This window comes from Stenella coeruleoalba, assembly GCF_951394435.1.
Source record: "Stenella coeruleoalba genome assembly, chromosome: 19".
Lineage (NCBI taxonomy): Eukaryota > Metazoa > Chordata > Mammalia > Artiodactyla > Delphinidae > Stenella > Stenella coeruleoalba.
The window spans coordinates 31,853,682-31,872,468 of record NC_137165.1 but is presented as its reverse complement, the minus strand read 5'-3'; the positions used below and the strand labels follow the sequence as shown (position 1 = coordinate 31,872,468).

General features: G+C 36.8%; 1 protein-coding gene across 1 annotated transcript in view; it reads right to left on the bottom strand.

Moving 5' to 3' along the window:
• Window positions 1-6,737: 6,737 nt before the first annotated feature.
• The window catches only part of GDPD1 (glycerophosphodiester phosphodiesterase domain containing 1), a gene marked incomplete at its 3' end in the record, with an annotated part of 43,533 nt that continues 31,483 nt past the window's right edge, over window positions 6,738-18,787 (bottom strand). The window contains exons 5-10 of the mRNA XM_079906124.1: window positions 16,469-16,587; window positions 15,871-15,960; window positions 11,976-12,109; window positions 9,046-9,105; window positions 7,267-7,318; window positions 6,738-6,860 (exon numbers count right to left, since the gene is read on the bottom strand). Coding sequence (XP_079762250.1) covers window positions 6,738-6,860; window positions 7,267-7,318; window positions 9,046-9,105; window positions 11,976-12,109; window positions 15,871-15,960; window positions 16,469-16,587 — 578 coding nt within the window. The remainder of the gene's footprint in view (window positions 6,861-7,266; window positions 7,319-9,045; window positions 9,106-11,975; window positions 12,110-15,870; window positions 15,961-16,468; window positions 16,588-18,787) is intronic.

Sequence of the window (18,787 nt, the reverse complement as noted above, 5' to 3'; positions counted from 1 at the left end):
ATATCCTTTTGTACTCTATGAACCAGTGAGTATATTACCTATTCAAAATAAATTACATTAAATTTAGAAAAAAGAAGGCAGTTGTATTGTTCCAGTCTGTAGATGATGGTAGCTTGTACTAGGATGGTGGCAGTGGAGTTGAAAAGAAATATCAATAAATAGATTTGAAATCTAGGATTTCATGACTGGGTATAAGGGGGTGAGGTATACATAAGAATGTTCATCACAGCATTATTTATAATAATGAATAATTGGAAACAAATTTCTAATGAAGGGAAATAGTTCAGTAAATCATGGCACATCTACTCAGTTAAATAGCATTCTACCTTTTTAAAAGAATTTATAACATGGGAAACTGTTCATGTAATATTAAGTGGAAAAAAACCCCAAAATGTAGAAGTACATATAACAGTGTAATCATTACCATGTAGAAACCCCAAAAACTATGGACTGTAAAAAGATAGAAGAAAATAGAGCAAAAAATTAATAAAAAGTAAATGTCTTTGAGTTGTGGAGTTATGAATTTTTAAAAATTATTTTATTTATTTATTTTTGGTTGCATTGGGTCTTTGTTGCTGCATACGGGCTTTCTCTCGTTGCGGCTAGTGGGAGCTACTCCAGATGTGGTGTGAGGGCTTCTTGTTGCAGTAGCTTCTCTTGTTGCAGAGCACGGGCTCTAGGTGTGCAGGCTTCAGTAGTTGTGGCATGCAAGCTCAGTAGTTGTGGCTCACGGGCTCTAGAGTGCAGGCTCAGTAGTTGTGGCGCACGGGCTTAATTGCTCCATGGCAGGTGAGATCTTCCCGGACCAGGGCTCAAACCCGTGTCCCCTGCATTGGCAGGTGGATTCTTAACCACTGCACCACCAGGGAAGTCCCTGGAATTATGAACTTTTTAAAAATGTCCAGATAATTTCTGGATCATATCCAAAGCAAAGCCATAATCCCTCTTTCCTGATTTGTTGGAAAGAAGTGGTTAAGCAGAAAAGCTGGATTCTTTGGTCAACTCCAAGTTGGCAGTTAAAGGCTTCTCTTCTCAAGAATTTGGAAAAAAGTCACCTGCTAAGGCCCTGGACACCTAACAAATCTGTGGTAGCTAGAAAGGCTTTTATTTTTAAATTCTTTTAAAAATAATTGATCTCTATTAATTGTAGAAAAATTAGAAAACACAGACAAGTAAAAATAAGTCACTCATAATTCCATCATCACAAAAACCACAACTAACACTTTGGTAGCTATCATTCACTTTTTAAATGAATATGTATAAATATTTTTTGATTATAGAGTATATGCTCTTATGGTTTAGTCTTTTTACTTAATAATATCTCACATCAGTACACACAGAACATTAATATTTTAATAATATCATTATTTGGATTTATCATAATTTATGTAACCAGTTCCTTCATGTTGCATACTTAGATTGTTTCTAACTTTTCACTATGCATATGTACCTTTGGGTACTTGTCCTGCTATTTTCTTAGGATATTATTCCTAGCACTGGAACTTCGGAGTGAAAGGATATATTTAAAGATACTGTCAAATTAATCCTCAAAGTGTTCTGCCAATTTATATTCCCACCAACAGTTCATGAGTGCCTGTTTCCCCATGCCTCTCACCAATGCTTTCACTCTTGCCCTTCTAAGTTAGAAATTGGTATCTCACTCAACGTTGTTTGAATTTATAGGTCTTTACTAGTGAGGTGAAACATTTTTTGATTGTTGACTTTTTATATTTGTGGATTACCTGTTCATATCCCCAACTCATTGTTCTTGAAAAGTTTTTGACCAGAAAGGACCATAAACCCTTGAGGAACTGACTGAATGAAAAAGGCTTAGAGTGAGTTAGGAAGGAAGGAAGAAAGAGAGGTTCTACTCAAGGCTGAAGGGGGGAAAGGTCTTAGATCAAAGATTACAGAAGCAAAGAAAAAATTTTTTTGCAGAAAACTCCTTTTTTAAGTCAAACTTTATGTGAAACTCACATATGAAACAGAAAAAAGTGAAGCAGCGCTTGTCAACTGGGAAGGGGTAACACCCAGCTATACCTGCTCAGCCCCCTCTTAGCATAACCATCCCAACTCACCCAGCAGAAGCTGCCTAGGCCCCGTCTTGGGGCTTCAAGGAACTAAAATTTAAAACTAGTGGGCAATGGGGCTTCCCTGGTGGCGCAGTGGTTGGGAGTCCGCCTGCCGATGCATGGGACACGGGTTCGTGCCCCGGTCCGGGAAGATCCCACATGCCTGGGCTCGTGAGCCATGGCCGCTGGGCCTGTGCGTCTGGAGCCTGTGTCCGCAACGCGAGAGGCCACAACAATGAGAGGCCTGCGTACTGCAAAAAAAAAACCAAAAAACAAAAACTAGTGGGCAAACAAGACCAATGTATTTGTATTATTTTCATAAGCAATGAGTTAAAATTATGCCTTTTTATTACAGACTTCTCTACTTTTGAAAGAAGAGGGCATAAATGAGTGGGGAAAAATGTTATCATTCAGTCTCACTGTGGTATGAGGCATGCTATTCACAACGTAGGCATCTGGTGGCATAGCAACCTATTCAAATTGCAAGTAGAATACTGAGAAGGAACTAATATCACCTTTAAAGTGCTAGCTTTGGAACTTCCCTGGTGGCTCAGTGGTTAAGAATCCGCCTGCCAATGCAGCAGACATGGGTTTGATCCCTGGTCCGGGAAGATCCCACATGCCACAGAGTATCTAAGATCCTGTGCCACAACTACTGAGCCTGAGCTCTAGAGCCCGTGCTCCGCAACGGGAGAAGCCACCGCAATGAAAAGCCTGCTCACCACAACGAAGAGTAGCCCCCGCTCCACACAACTAGAGAAAGCCCACACGCAGCAACGAAGACCCAACGCAACCAAAAATAAAATAAATACATAAAAAAATAAATTAAAAACATAAACATTAAAAAGTAAATAAAAATAAAAACAGCTGAAATTTATGCTAAAAAATAAAGTGCTAGCTTCACAATACCTATAAAGTACACAAAACTCCTAAATCTATTCTTCCAGATCTATCCTTTCATCCTAGGGCTAATATACCTAAACTCGAACACCTTTCTGTCATTTCAAAGAGTACCCATATACATTATTTTTACCACCAAACTGGACCCCTCTCCAAGTTCCCCATTTCCTGCAGCTTTGGAGTTAGTAGTGAACTTTCTCTTCTCCTTTTAAGCTCATCTAGTCACTTATTAATTTTTCCGTTACAGAGACGCTTAGATTCATTGTTTCCCTACTTATATTGCCCCTGCTTTCATCTGGACACGTATTACTTCATTCCTGGATTGCTGCAAGAGTTTCCATCTTGTAGACTATTGCCAAATTAATTCTTATGCAATCTAATGTTAATTGGAACTGTATAGCCTTCTGACCTGGTTTCTGGACTATTCTCTGGTCTAGGCTTATATCCTTATTTCAGCTTATAGGATGATCCAACTTTCCAAACAATAGTTTGTCAGTGTTATACAAAAAAGGCAGAAAAAGATAAACATCACTAGTGGCTTTATGAATTATGTCGGTATGCTCCCAGCGTTCTGATCTCGTTGACTCTTTGATCTGACCACTTTGGTCCTGATCTCGTTTTGGTGCCTGGTCTCTGACTGCTATTTACATCTTCCCTTTGGTACTGAAATGATTATGATATATTATTGTCTGGCAGTTTCAGTTCTTGTTTTTAACATCTCAAGTTTAGCCACCTACTTGACACATGACTTTTGATTCAGAACAAACTCTTCAACCTGGCATTCATGGCTTTCCTTAATTGGAAAGGAAACTTTTTTTTTTAATCTATGGCAGATTCTCTCTTGATATTTTTTTTTTAAACCTTTTCAGGCCCACCATGTTGCACAACTCTAAGCAGAATCGTTCACATTGTATTTTGTGTCAATGATTTCCCATACTAGAACATACGATGATTTATGTTTTACGTTCTCTTTTCCTACCCCACTGCAGCCATTCTTTCTCCACAGTTGGGCTACTAGATGCCCACCTGTAGCCAGGGCCACACCCCAATTTCTAGAACAAGTCCTGGCCAGAAATGAGCGGTTGAACAGCTCTGGGACTCAGTGTCAACTTACTACTGTAATTAGTCCAGTGTTATCACTCTGTTTTTCGGTTCTATTAAATGAGCTTCTTTCCAAGATCTGGGTCCTAGTTCTTGTAACTTGTGTCCTGTTTTGCCTTGGTAACATGTCTCGGACCCTAGTCCTATAGAGAAACTCTTACTACTTCAAGTTAAAATTCACAAATTCCGGCAGGACTTCCCGGGTGGTCCAGTGGTTATGACTCCATGCTCCCAATGCAGGGGACACAGTTTCAATCCCTGGTTGGGGAAGATCCCGCATGCCACGCAACGCGGCCAGAAAAAAATAAAAAAAAGATAGTAAGAAAATAAAATTCCCGGGCTTCCCTGGTGGTGCAGTGGTTGAGAGTTCACCTGCCGATGCAGGGAATATGGGTTCGTGCCCCGGTCCAGGAAGATCCCACATGCCGCGGAGCGGCTGGGCCCGTGAGCCATGGCCGCTGAGCCTGAGCGTCTGGAGCCTGTGCTCCACAATGGGAGAGGCCACAGCAGTGAGAGGCCTGCGTACCACAAAAAAATAAAAAAGAAAAAGAAAAGAAAAGAAAATTCCCTCATGCCAATTTCCTACTGAAATACCTACCTGTAACTGCTGTCCACCGCCAGGTATTTAGGATTCTACTGGCATGCTGGACTATAGGTCTGTCAAATCTTTTTTTTTTTTTTAGGCCACGCTTCATGGCTTGTGGGGATCTTAGTTCCCCACCCAGGGACTGAACCCGTGCCCCCTGCATTTTAGGAGTGCAGAGTCTTAACAACTGGACCACCAGGGAAGTCCCTGGGTCTGTCAAATCTAGTGCCAGCTTCATCCCAGGCAAAGGGTCTAATCCCATCTTTTGACCACTTCTCTAGCCTTCCCTACCACGCAATGCCTAGCAATATCTCTCTCAGAATGAAAGGGTATCTAACCTCTTTTAAAATGTGATGCCCCAATCAGAAAAGCAATATTCAGATGTTATCTGATAACACTCCTGTTATAGATACTATACCTTTATTAAATGAATTGAAGTCACCTTGACTATAAAATCATCAAACTTTTAAAACATGACTTTCTAAACATCTTTACCATGCTGGGTACTTTATCTTCTACTGATTGACACAAAATATATGCTTGCCCTATAATATGAACTGCATCATAACTGAATCATAACAAAGCAAAAGTTGGAAAGGGGAAATGACAAAAAGAATTATATCAAAGATGATCAAAAAGATCTCTAGCAACTATAATCATAAATTACTATAAGCGAAAGTGAAAATGATGGATTTAATGGATTACCTGCCCAAGTTATTTACTCAAATACCAAGCGGCAATTTCTTTACCATAAAAGTGTTTCTATATTTTATTTTCCTTACACTAGAGAGAAGTCTCAGGTGTATTTAGTTACACTATCAATTGACCATCTCATTAAATTCTGAAAAAAAGTTATAAAGCATATTTGGAATTATGACTGCAAAACAAAAACACCACCAATGAAGAACCCTTACTTTGTTTCTGAAAATTTTATTTCAGTTTAAACAAAAAAACCAAATGTCATTTATGTCATCCAGGTGGGAGAGTATGATCATCCTTTGTAGCTGTTAGCTGGCAAACTTCAAATGTTCCAGATTATACTTACCTCCCAGAGAGATAACGAAAGTAAGTCAAAAAGATTAGAAACAGATTTACATGAAGTCACGTCAGAAAATCTGAGAAAGTGATGCCTAATGCTTTGAGAAATTCTCTTTCCACTAATACTCAGAAGAATAGATTCTTAAAGATCAGGAGGAGGTGGCTTATACTATAAGTTTTAGACACAGTGATACGCACTTTCATCAGTTTCATATGATTGTTAGGATTCAAGATGTTATTTAAAATCTAGATGTAGGTCCAGACAGTTAGTCATTGCCAACAATGGAAAATGTACATTTCTTTAGAGGAAACAAAAATGTGACTATTTGCATCTTGTCTTAATTTACAATTAAGTCCAATTTTAATGTTTACAAAAAAAAAGACACAGTAGCTTTGTTACATACCTGAAAAAGATTCCAAATAGAATGTCCCTATTAACAACAGCAACCAAGAAATTCGAATTTAGTCTACAGATTTTATTTCTGATCATGTAATAAACTTTCAGTTATTTCTTTGAGTCTGCTTTCTGCTAACAATGTTCAACTTGTCAGATAATTACATCACTGATTTCCGAGCTCTCCTTTCACTGTATTTTTCCCCTTTAACTAAGATGTACCTAGAAATAAGAAGACAACTCGGATAGCTGTAATGGCCTTCAATAATTCTGTCTTACTAATTAGTTGATCTTATTCCAGTGAAGACTAATGTCAAATTTATCCAATAGTCTTTGATTTCAGAATTACTTATAATAGTAGAATACTGCATCATATACAGAAATCTTGATCGATAATCTTCTACTTACATCTCATAACCAGTTTTCTTTCTAAACAAACTATTTACAAATGTAAAATATGCAATATTGTTTAAAATAGATATACAATATATAGTTTCTACATTCTCAGACAGGCTTAAAAATGAGGTAATAAACACTTAACTGATTAAACCTTTTACCATTCCAGAAATGGCTTAGGGAAATAATAACAATTTTTTTTCTTAAGTCTTTTCATGTTTTCTTTGAATGCTTCTGAGTACCTCCTTTTCTATTCTGAAAAATTATGTAAAAAGTCCTTAAGTTTTGTTGGATAGTCTGTCATCACCCCAGTTGCTCCCAAATCAAAAGCTCTTTTGTATTCCTGCTCTTCATTTAATACCCAAATGTACACCTGAAAATTAGAAACATGAAAAATATGAGAAGAAATGTTAAAATAGAAAATTATTTTTATGGCAGCATTTATCCACTACAATCTCAGCACACTTAAAAATAACCTTTTAATAACCTGCAATTTTAAGAAATCGTTGAGCCCTTTAAACAAAGTCCACTTTGCTCATTAAATATGACCGTCCCACCTCTCGGCTTCAACTATTCTCACCAATACACAGGTGAATTCTGAAATGCCAATACTTTCTTGTTAACTGTAAGGCAGAGCTTAAGGTCTTCATATGAGAACCAGTAAAGCAGCAGAAGCAGAGTCAGGACCATAGTAAGTCAGTTAAAAGTTCCTGCCCCTTAAACTTGTGTTAAACTGCTAAACTACGCTGTTTCTAAAATGCATCATTCCAAAAGCTTACCTGAATGCCTCGGGCAGTGAGGTGGTCGAACAAAGCTTTTCTCATTAGTAGACTAGAAAAGAAAAGCACAACAGATTTAGGTACTCCTTAGCCCTAAAGGAGCACTAAAATTAGTCCTCAGTCCTAACTCAGTCAATTTAAAGTTTCTAATTCCTAGTTGAACTTAATCCCAACGTTTTGGCAATATAACCAACGGCCTCAAGCAATAATAGCTACTGTGGATGCATTTGTATCTTAACTGCTGAAACTCCTTTCTACTCCTTGCTGCCACTAGATCCCCGGGAGATGTATTCTTATTGAAGCAGCTCAGTGCAGAAGGGGCTTCCTCACTTTCCTTGCTGGCATCATAATGAGAGTGAGAAATAACTGGGAAGTCGGTGTTCCTAACTTTCCAAGTTAAAATAAAGCAGTGAACTTGGGTCAAATTCTATAACATCACAGTCCATTTACAAAATGAATTAGTCTTTTGTGAGCTATCTTAGAAACTTAATGTCCAGGACTTCCCTGGTGGCGCAGTGGTTAAGAATCCGCCTGCCAATGCAGAGGACACGGGTTTGAGCCCTGGTCTGGGAAGATCCCACATGTCGCGGAGCAACTAAGCCCATGGGTCACAACTACTGAGCCTGCGTGCCACAACTACTGGAGCCTGCGTTCCTAGAGCCCGTGCTCCGCAACAAGAGAAGCCACCACAATGAGAAGCCCACCCACCACAACTAAGAGTAGCCCCCGCTCACCACAACTACAGAAAGCCCCCGTGCAGCAACAAAGACACAACACAGCCAAAATAAATAAATAAATAAATGTATATCAAAAAAAGAAACCTGATGTCCATTAATTACACTATCCTTTATATAGGGAAAAAAAGCATTTTTTTTCAGTTCCAAATAACTAACTTAAAAATGAACTTTTAGAATACAAATCACTTGAGCAAGATGGGAACTTACTGTACTGAAAAGCTACGCATACTATTTCTATTCTGTTTATGTCTATTAGAATGATTAAGTAACAGAAACTAAAAATCATATGCATTTAACACCAATTAAAAATGCATCCTTAAAAACTAGAAATTAAATCAGGAATACAGCAGAAAAGAAGAAACCCTGTGGCACAGAGAAAAGATACAACTAGTTTTCCAACTCTATGAAAGAGGAGCTAGTGATAAAAGGTTGTGATTTATGACTATTACTTAAGCATTCAAGGTTCCACTTTAAAGCAAAGTATAGCACAATAACTTTGTGGGGTTTACCTAACATTAAACTCAACACGTCTTAGAATTTAACGCATTTTATCTAAAGTAGATGCCCACCATATAGACAGGGCTTCCTTTTTGCTGTTAAGTCTCGCTGCAGATTTTCCTGAGAGATGTTCCATTAGTCAATATATACTCTTACATATATTGCATTGCTATACACACTTCGTTTCACTGTATTTTTGACTGCAGGCTCATGGAAACAGTGACTAAGTAGAGGGGATGGGTATATATCCCGGCTCTGCTACTAACCAGCTACATAACGCCAAGTACTGTAAATCATCTAACTTCGGGTAGGTGGGTGCTCAGTTTTCTCCTGAGTTTGATGAGATTATCTCTCAATTCTTCTTAAGGTTTTGTGACTAGCAATTAAGCTAGTTCTAAATGATTCATACATCATCCGTTTGTATAGTAGATGTTCAACACATCCCTGTTACAAATTACATGTAGAAAGCCTGCTCTAAACTATAAGCATCGTATTTAATAGAGTTAAAACAATAATTTGTATATCAAGAAACTAAAATTCTTACATATCAGAAAGCCAGATGAGAAACTTTTGACTTCTGGACATGGTGTGTGGTTCTTTTAGCCTGAGGCAAAAAAAAATTTAAATCATAAATTAGAAACACAGGAATATATCAGTGTGATAAAATAAAACAAGTACAAAAACAAAAAGAGTGCCTTGTCTGCACTTAGTATATGTTTAAAAAATATTTGGAAAAGGGCAAAAATAAGTTCAAACAAAGCCCATTTGGGTTTTCTATTTTCATTGATTTCAAGCTAATTTTTTGCTACAATTCAAAGGTTAAAATTAATAGGTTATCTTTCCACAGACCCTGGGTGCCCAGAACTCATGTCTCTTCTCTTTTCTGGTGAAGCCTCTTTCTTTTGCTTTGTCTGCTGTAATTTTGTTATGTCGTAGATTTAAACACACAACCAAACTTTACTATGGATTAAAAGATATTTGGGGTAAAAATGAGACTAAAAAAACCCTAAAGGCATTTTTTTTCTTTCACTTTCAATGTTTTAAGACCTAGGCCCTGTCCTTTTAAAATATCTCTCCTACTGAAAGAGTATACATGACTTTTAGACCTAAGCTGAGCTCCTTCTTCAACCTCTTTGATGCCTAGAGCAGCACCTGTGTCATTAACTCTGGGTTGTGTCCAGAGACATCTCTGATTAGTCAGTCTCTCTACTATGAAGATTCCTCAGCTTCTTTCTAAGTTAAACAGCACAGAGTGATTTTTATTCTCCCCAGATCTTCATTTCTTATTTCCTTTCTAACTCCTCCTATCTACACTAAATTCATTTTTTAAAAAATAAATTTATTTATTTTTATTTTTGGCTGGGTTGGGTCTTCGTTGCTGCTCGCAGGCTTTCTCTAGTTGCGGCGAGCAGGGGCTACTCCTCGTTGCGGTGCGCGGCCTCTCGTTGTCATGGCTTCTCTTGTTGCAGAGCACAGGCTCTAGGCGCGCAGGCTTCAGTAGTTGTGGCACGTGGGCTTAATAGTTGTGGCTCACGGGCTCTAGAGCACAGGCTCAGCAGCTGTGGTGCACAGGCCTAGTTGCTCCGTGACATGTGGGATCTTCCTGGGCCAGGGATCGAACCCATGTCCCTTGCATTGGCAGGCAGACTCTCAACCACTGCGCCACCAGGGAAGTCCACTAAATTCATTTTTTGTCTTTTTCTCTGAATTCAGTTTTTATTTGAAGCTCTCTAAATAAACTCCTCTTTTCCCACTAACTCTAGCCCAGGTAGAAAGTCCTGATTGCAATTTCAGGAATCCCAAGAATTTAATAACTCAAAATACTAGTTATTGACAACAAATGATTATGTTGTCTTAGGAAGTACCGTCTTTCATTAAAAAAAATAATAAGGACTTCCCTGGTGGCGCAGTGGTTAAGAATCTGCCTGCCAATGCAGGGAACACGGGCTCTATCCCTGGTCCAGGAAGATCCCACATGCTGCAGAGCAACTAAGCCCGTGAACCACAACTACTGAGCCTGTGCTCTAGAGCCGCGAGCCACAACTACCGAGACCCCAAGCCACAACTACTGAAGCCCACGCACTCTAGGACTTGTGCTCCGCAACAAGAGAAGCCACTGCAATGAGAAGCCCGCACACTGCAACGAAGAGTAGCCCCCGCTTGCCGAAACTAGAGAAAGACTGTGCGCAGCAACGAAGACCCAATGCAGCCAAAAATAAATTTAAAAAAAAAATAATAAAATATACAAACACATAATATCCTACCAGTGTCTTAATCCATAATCATTTTTTAGAGAAAAAAATTAATTCTATGAAGTTTGTTCATATGTCTATTTTTTAATAATATTTGCTACTAAAAGGAACACATGGAGATGATCTAGAGAGCACAACAGTACACTCTTGACCAGAGGAAAGCTAAGTACTTTAGGAATAAATGGTTAGGAATTATTTTAATCTAACAAACAAAAATGGTTTGTTTGTAGACAAGAATGATTTCTGCTGTTTCGTTTCAGAAACAGCTACAAACACTGCTAGTAAATGTAATTGGGAATAGATAAAATAAACATACTCATAACTAACAAACTCAAACTGGAAGACAAGCATGAAACATAGATGCTGAGTACAGGGGTACTGATCAACTTGTTTCTCTTAATGATATTTCCTAATGACTTATGCACTAATGTTCAGCTTGATTTTTTTTGAAGTTCTGTGGGGATGAAAAGAGTTTTCATGCAGGTGAAGTCACATTTAAATGATCTCCTCAGAAGCTCTGAATTCCTTTGTCATGGCTCGGTTATTATTAGAAATGTATAGCTAGGAATGACATTATAAGGGTAGGGGATTGTGAGATGAAGCTCTCTAATAATAATGATAAAGATAATTTAACAATAAAAGTTATCATTTATTGACTGCTTATTATTTGCCAGGCAATGCTAAGTGTTTTATATATTTTTATCTTTGTAGTAAATTAGTGTGTGAAAAGCAAGGCTTTATACCCAGCAGAGAAATTACATAAATATGGAATTACATAAATATGTTAGTTTTATAAAAACTAACTCTATCCTTTTCTTCCTCCCATCTCCAGAGGTTTTTCTGCATTGTTGTGGTGGTGGTGGTGGTGATGATTTAATACTAGTGGTGAATTTGGAGCTTAATGGAATTTCAGCTGGGTATAGTTGTCAATCAAGCAGAAGGAAGTAAGGGAAGGTGGAGGGCAATTGCTATTAGATGTTTCAATGATTAAGCTCAATTCTTTTTACCTGACTTCTGAGTACACAGGCACTGAAAGTCATTGTTACCTGAAATGGGTCAGGTAAATACTTTAAAACCTTTATTATTCATTTTAGAGAATGAATCTTAATTATATCAAATATGGAAATAACTAGAGCAATCTATTCTTTATCATTGATATCAACAAGTCTTCGTCTTAGGTTTCCTGTAATTGAGAATTGATGAAAACAGGGTAACCACTTACTTCAGTATGATAGAAGGCATTGGGATTTCAAAAAACTGTTCTCGAATGGGCACAAAGGGCAAGAGGCCAGTGAAGAACAGGCCAAGAATGAGCAGAACACGTTGTAAACTGAAGAGTATAGGAATTTCTGAATTCTAAAAGACACAAACAATATTGTTCAAATATTGTTCAAATAAAGAGGTTTATTTCACAACCTTCAAAATTTCCCAAGACTGTGTCTTGACATCTGTTAAAAGTACTCCCTGAATTATCAACATCCATTTCTAACACACCACACTTAGAAATGACTAGTCCTTGACAAATGGCTCAGGATCTATCTTGGAGGCCTATAGTATTAATTGATACTCAAGTTTCTCTATTCCCTACTCTCTGCTTTTGCAATACCATTTCTGTCTGTTACTGCTTGTCCTTATCAGTAGAGATTAAACATACCAAATTTAATTGGAACAAGATAAAGAAATAAAATATTCAGTAACCTTCTACATATTCAATAACCATATATATAATAAATTTTTAAACAGTATATGATACAGATATGAATATAGATATATATTAATGGTGTTGAAAATATGTCACCTTTCAGCTACATATACATATTTTCAAATGTAAATAGGACTTTGTAAACTAGTCTAAGAATCTAACCACCCTTCTAAGTTTCTATTACAAAATGTGTTCAAGATCCCCAAACCCTTCAACTGCAAGCTTCATATATATGTGAACTCTTTTCATCTTGCAAAACTGAAACTCTGTACCCAGTAAAGAGCTCCCCATACCCACCTCCTCCAGCTCCTTCTATGTCTGTCTTTAAAACAAATAAACATTATAATAAATTTGAATATTTCTGAATAAAAGTAATATATTGAAAAAAATCATGCAAAAACATAATTTATTTTCAATATTAGCTCTAAATTACCTACTTCTTTATTTTTTAAAAATGGAGTAAATAAGTTTGAGGACTTCTTTTGCTCCTAAGTTCACATGCTGCTTTGTAATATTTTCAGTTTATTTATATACAGGTGTTCCAGCTGCAACACAGTATACAAGTCCCTGAAAAAACTTTGATTTATGCAAATTCATACACTAAGAATAACAGAGCTCATAGGAGGAAATAGGGCTAGGGGCTGACCCTCACAACTTATGCAACTTTGGAACCAGAGAACTAAAAACAGTAACTGGTACCTCTGGAGAGCCATGCAAGGTCACTGGTAGGAGAGGGCTAGGAGCGGTATGCTGGCATACCGCTGGCATAATAACTGGTTGTCCCTGTATTCAGTTAGAATATCTGGAATGGCACCCAGGCATTAGTATTTTTTGAAACAATTCCGGTAATTCCAATACACAGCCAAGGATAAAAGCAACTGCATTAAGTATGAGCGAATAAAATGTCATTAGATGAGAATAAGTGCCACATATTTTTCCCAGCACCACTGTGTCCCCCCACTTTCTTTTATTTTTATATTTTTAGTTTCTAGCATCTGGGAATTAAAGAGCTAATATGAAATTCTCATAAATCATACTTTAAGAATTGTAAAAGATACATGACTTAATTATATAGCATGTTCATAATACGAATGACAATTATTGTTGAGACATTCTTACTGCGGTGTTTGAAAATTGCTGCTGAAAATTTTGGAGTTTTTAAATTCTAAAATGACAGAAAGCCAGAGGCTTCTAGAAAAATATGTGAATCAAGGGAAAAGTTCTGTGATTCTGGACCAAAAGTGAACTTACTTTTAATTTTGAAATAATTATAGAGTCACAGGAAGTTATAAAAATACAGTAGAGGGCTTCCCTGGTGGCGCAGTGGTTGAGAGTCCGCCTGCCGATGCAGGGGACACGGGTTCGTGCCCCAGTCTGGGAGGATCCCACATGCCGCGGAGCGGCTGGGCCCCGTGAGCCATGGCCGCTGAGCCTGCGCATCCGGAGCCTGTGCTCCGCAACGGGAGAGGCCACAACAGTGAGAGGCCCGCATACCGCAAAAAAAAAAAAAAAAAAAAAAAAAAAAAAAAAATACAGTAGAGTCTTGTATATCCTTAACCCAGCTTCCCCAAATGGTAAAATTTGATGTAGCCAGTTGTATCAAAACCAGGAATTGACATTGATATATTACTGTTAGTTAGACTGTAGACCTTATTCGGTTTTCACCATTTTTAAAACCTGTGCTCATTTGTGCATGTGTATAGTTCGATGCAATTTTAACCCATGTATAGATTTGTGTAACCTCCACCACAATCAAGGTGCAGAACTGTTCCATCACCACACAGAAACTCCCTCCTGCTACTTCTTTGTATTTGCACCCACACCCAGTCCCTGTCCTCTGGGAGCCACGAATCTGCTCTTCATGTCTGTAGTCTTGAGAATGTTATATAAATGTAATCATATAACCATTTGAGGTTAACTTTTCTCACTAAGCAAAATGCCTTCTAGGACCATCCAGGTTGTCGCATGTGCCAGTAATTCATTCCCCGTTACTGCTGAATCGTATCACATTGTATGGATGTGTTAGTTTGTTCAGCCACGTACTCACTGAAGGGCATTTGGCTCATTTCTAGGATTTTGGTATTGTGAATAAATCTGCTATAAACATTCATGTATAGGTTTTTGTGTGCATAGTTTTCATTTTTCTGAGATAAATGCCCAAGAGTAAGATTGCTGGTTAATATGATAAGTGTATGCTTAGTTTTGTAAGTAACTACCCAACTAATTAAGAGAGTGGCTGTTCTATTTTACATTCCCACCAGCAACGCAGGTGAGATCCAGTTTGTCCTCTTCTTCTCTAGCATTTGCTATTATCACTATTTTTTAATTTGAAAAAATTTTTTGAATGATGTAAAAAGATCAGCCGGTCATGAAGCCTCCAGTATACTATCTCCCTTTTAATGACATATGAAAATACTATCAGACAATGATTAGTTATGGAAGTCTCAGTCCTAAATTGTTGGAGACCTGAAGCTACTCAGCCCATTGATTATTCTGTTCTCTCCTTTTGTACACAGATACCTTGGGATCTCACAGAGCCTGCTGCACATAAATAAAACGTACTTGCCTTAATGAGAGCCTCATTACTTTTAATTGTACTTTTAATTGTAATGGTTCTTGAATCTATGCTTTTGCCTTCTTTGCTAGGAAGGAACACCTTCTCAAAAGAATTCTTTGTATTTTAGAATTACTACTTGTGTCATGGTATTCCTTCTGCACTATCACTTGTATTCTGAAAGAGAATCTTCAGTGTTTAAGGTTTTTTAACACTTTGAATTTCAAATCCTCTTAGCTGATTATACAGCTAAATTTGCTTATAGAGGCTTAGTGTACCATTTCAAACTATATCAACTTAATTTTTTATAGATATATTTTCTTCAAACAGAAAAATTTCAGTTGGTGGATGGCCCTACTTTTATATACTACCTGATAATTATGATCCTGGCTTAATTTGATTAATTCTATTTGGGAGGTACGGTAAAGAAAGCTTGAGCTATAGAGTGGAAGGATTAAATACTTTCGTTAATTCAAAATTACACAAAAAATTTTGATTAACTAACAAAAACTAGACACTAAAAAGTAGAAATCATATTTTGTTTTATAATATACATAATAAAATTAATAAAATGTTGGCAAACAACTAATATTACCATGTGAAAATAATAATTCTGTGAGCCAGTCCAATTATATTGAACTTAAATTGCAAGGTCCACTATCTCTACTAAATCCATTATCTATAAATTCATCATCTTTATTCGTAAATTTCTGGTTAGTTGCTTCCATCCAGTACCGTCTGCCTTTGCATCAAGGCTATGAAATAAAGATATTAAAAAAAATTATTACAGTATTTACTTAACATTTAAAGATACACAACAGCAACAAAAATAGATCATTCTGTATCATTTATGAAGCTTACCTCTTTGTAGCACTTTTCTACAATTTCATAACTGGCATTACCCCACACTGTTATGTGTTCTCGTCTGTACTGCTTCACCAACTCTGAAACCTACATGTGAAAATTCAAAATTTTATGCATGTGCCTATTTGTAAATCCACTTACATGATTTCACTTAAACAATGGATTACAATTGACTATCTGCCAGTGTATACTATAAAATTTTGGAAGAACTGATACACAAATTCAGATTATTTTATAAAGTACAAGAAATTACATTTTACCATTATATGATTTATTTAATAGAAGACAACTGTTTAGTAATTTGCTATAAACTAAGTACAAGTGAAACTAGAAGAAGTTAATTAGGTAAATGCCAGAGCGATGGGTTCACAGAAGCTCACTTTTATCCATGCCTGCGACATGACAAGTCACTCTGAAACAGGCTTTCCTACAGTACAGTGATGTCTTCTACCAGGGCAGTATTTGAAACAATACTGATCCCTAGAGTATCACATTTCCTTGAACATTATCAATCTATGCAGGCACCTACTCTAGCCTTATTTAGTTTGGATGAAATCGGATGCAACACACTCAGAGGACACAATGCCTTAAGTACCTTCTTAATCAGCAAATTGTTGTTGACTTTGATATCGATGTTAATAGGAGTGTTAGGAAAGGCCTCAAAAACTTCCTTCAGTAATGGAATTCGGTTATCTTTTCCTTCACATTGGCATGCTGAGAAAGCAAGATTTTTAAATGTATTTTTAAAAGATAACTTACAGTTTTTTGATGATTAGAAAAGTTATAGTATGTAGTCATAGTAGGACACTTACAAAATGATGAAAAATATAAAGAAGAAAAGAAAAATCGTCTAAAAATCCAACAACTTAGATAAAACCATTGTGATCATTTGGTGTATTTTCTCTCCTCTTTTCTTCCTATGCATAATCTAATTAGAGTTATAATATAGTGTCCCTTCAGATTTTAAGCTGATTTTTTCACATAAGTAAAACTAAGTATTGCATGTTAATACGCTGTATTTATGATTATGATTAAAATTTTTTTCCATTAAATTTTTTGAGATAACTGTAGATTCACATGCAGTTGTAAGAAATAATACAGAGATCTGTGCAGGCTTTACCCAGATTCCCCAATGGTAACCTCTTGCAAAACTACAGTACAATATCATAACCATGATATTGACATTGATATAATCCACTGATCCTATTCTGTAATTATTATTTTAAAAGGTTTTAAAATACTCCACTGAGTAGCTATACAACAATTTAATTTTTAAAATTGAACCATTCCCCTTGAAGGGGAACATAGTTTGCCCCTGCAAAATATGCCATTTTGGCATAAGGATTATTTTGAAGTGAATGCAATTGAGAAGCAGCAGATACAAGAAAAGCTCTCTGTCCTTCCCCTATCTGCCTAAAAATAAGACTTAAATTATACAAAAATTAATCAACAGCAACCCTTGACCCTTGTCAGCACCAAAGGACTCTACATAACAAACTACTGACTAGCCTTTATCTTCCATTAATCCCCTATATATTTACCTTTCCACAATTTGCCACCCTGGACACTCAAAGTCCTTTTCCTTTGTCTTGTTACTTCTCTGAAAATCTATTGGTTTTTTTTGTTTGTTTTGTATATTTGTTTAAGATGCTATATAAACTCAAGTTCTAGCCATGCCTTTGAAAAACTTATCCCTGAGTTTCTCCTATGACACATACATATTAATAAACTTCTGTTTTTCTCTTGTTAATCTCTTTTTTTATTACAGAGTCCAGCTGAGAACCTAAAAGGATAGAAGAAAAAAATTTTTTTTCATCCCCTTGACCCTACTAGTGGATACTGAGATTGTTTCTAAAGTTTTGCTGTGACATAATCATTGAATTTTTCAGAGATTGAGAATATGTTTAGGCAAGGGAAATACATGCTAATCAGTAATGGGTTGAAGAATTATATCAATGCAGTTATTCAAAGAAAACTGAGTCATGAAAAAATCAGAAGAGGATTTTAAACATTCTTTTTATTTCCTGAGGGTCATTTTCTTTATTCTTTCCCTAGTTCCTTTTGCCTCTAATCACTTATATAATATACTATACATACTATATAACGATTATAAAATTTCCCTTTCCACCTCAAACGTCAATTCCACTAATCTGTGAATAACAAAATGGTGAAAGATCCTTTATTTCATCTTCATTGTACGACAAATCAAAACAAAGAAGCATATCAAAAAAAAGTAAATTAAATCCATGTCAGAAAACTTTTTTTTAATAAAGACTCATGTGAAAAGCAGGATGTGAATGGGGGAAAAAAAAAGAAAAAACCTGTTACTGTTTTGTCTGTTCTGTATTCTATTCTTATTGCCTTTTTACTACCCCTTGTAATTCAGATAGGGCTCTGGGTCATTCTGATGGGACTGTCAATCATTTGGCTTTGCCTCCCTGGCCACAGAGAAAGCACATGACCTTTTAAGCATAACAATATGGACCACAGGTGATGTTGTCTGAAATCCTCAGCTGAACGGATCATGTACTTTTGATGTTATCAGAGGTCCATCTTTATGTGGAGAAGGTGTGCCTGAGAATAAAGCTAACATCGATGAAAGTAGACCCAAGAAATGGAGATAAGAGAGACAAATTATTGCTTGAGCAACTGGAATCAGTTATGTTTGAAGGCATATAACCTCTACACTCTTTAGTTATGAGAAGAAATAAATTCTTTTTAATAAACTTTTCTTAAACTATCTTGAGGGCTTCCCTGGTGGAGCAGTGGTTAAGAATCCACCTGCTAATGCAGGGTTACATGGGTTCGATCCCTGGTCTGGGAAGATCTCACATGCAGCGGAACAACTAAGCCCATGCGCCACAACTACTGAGCCTGCGCTCTAGAGCCCACGAGCCACAACTACTGAGACCAC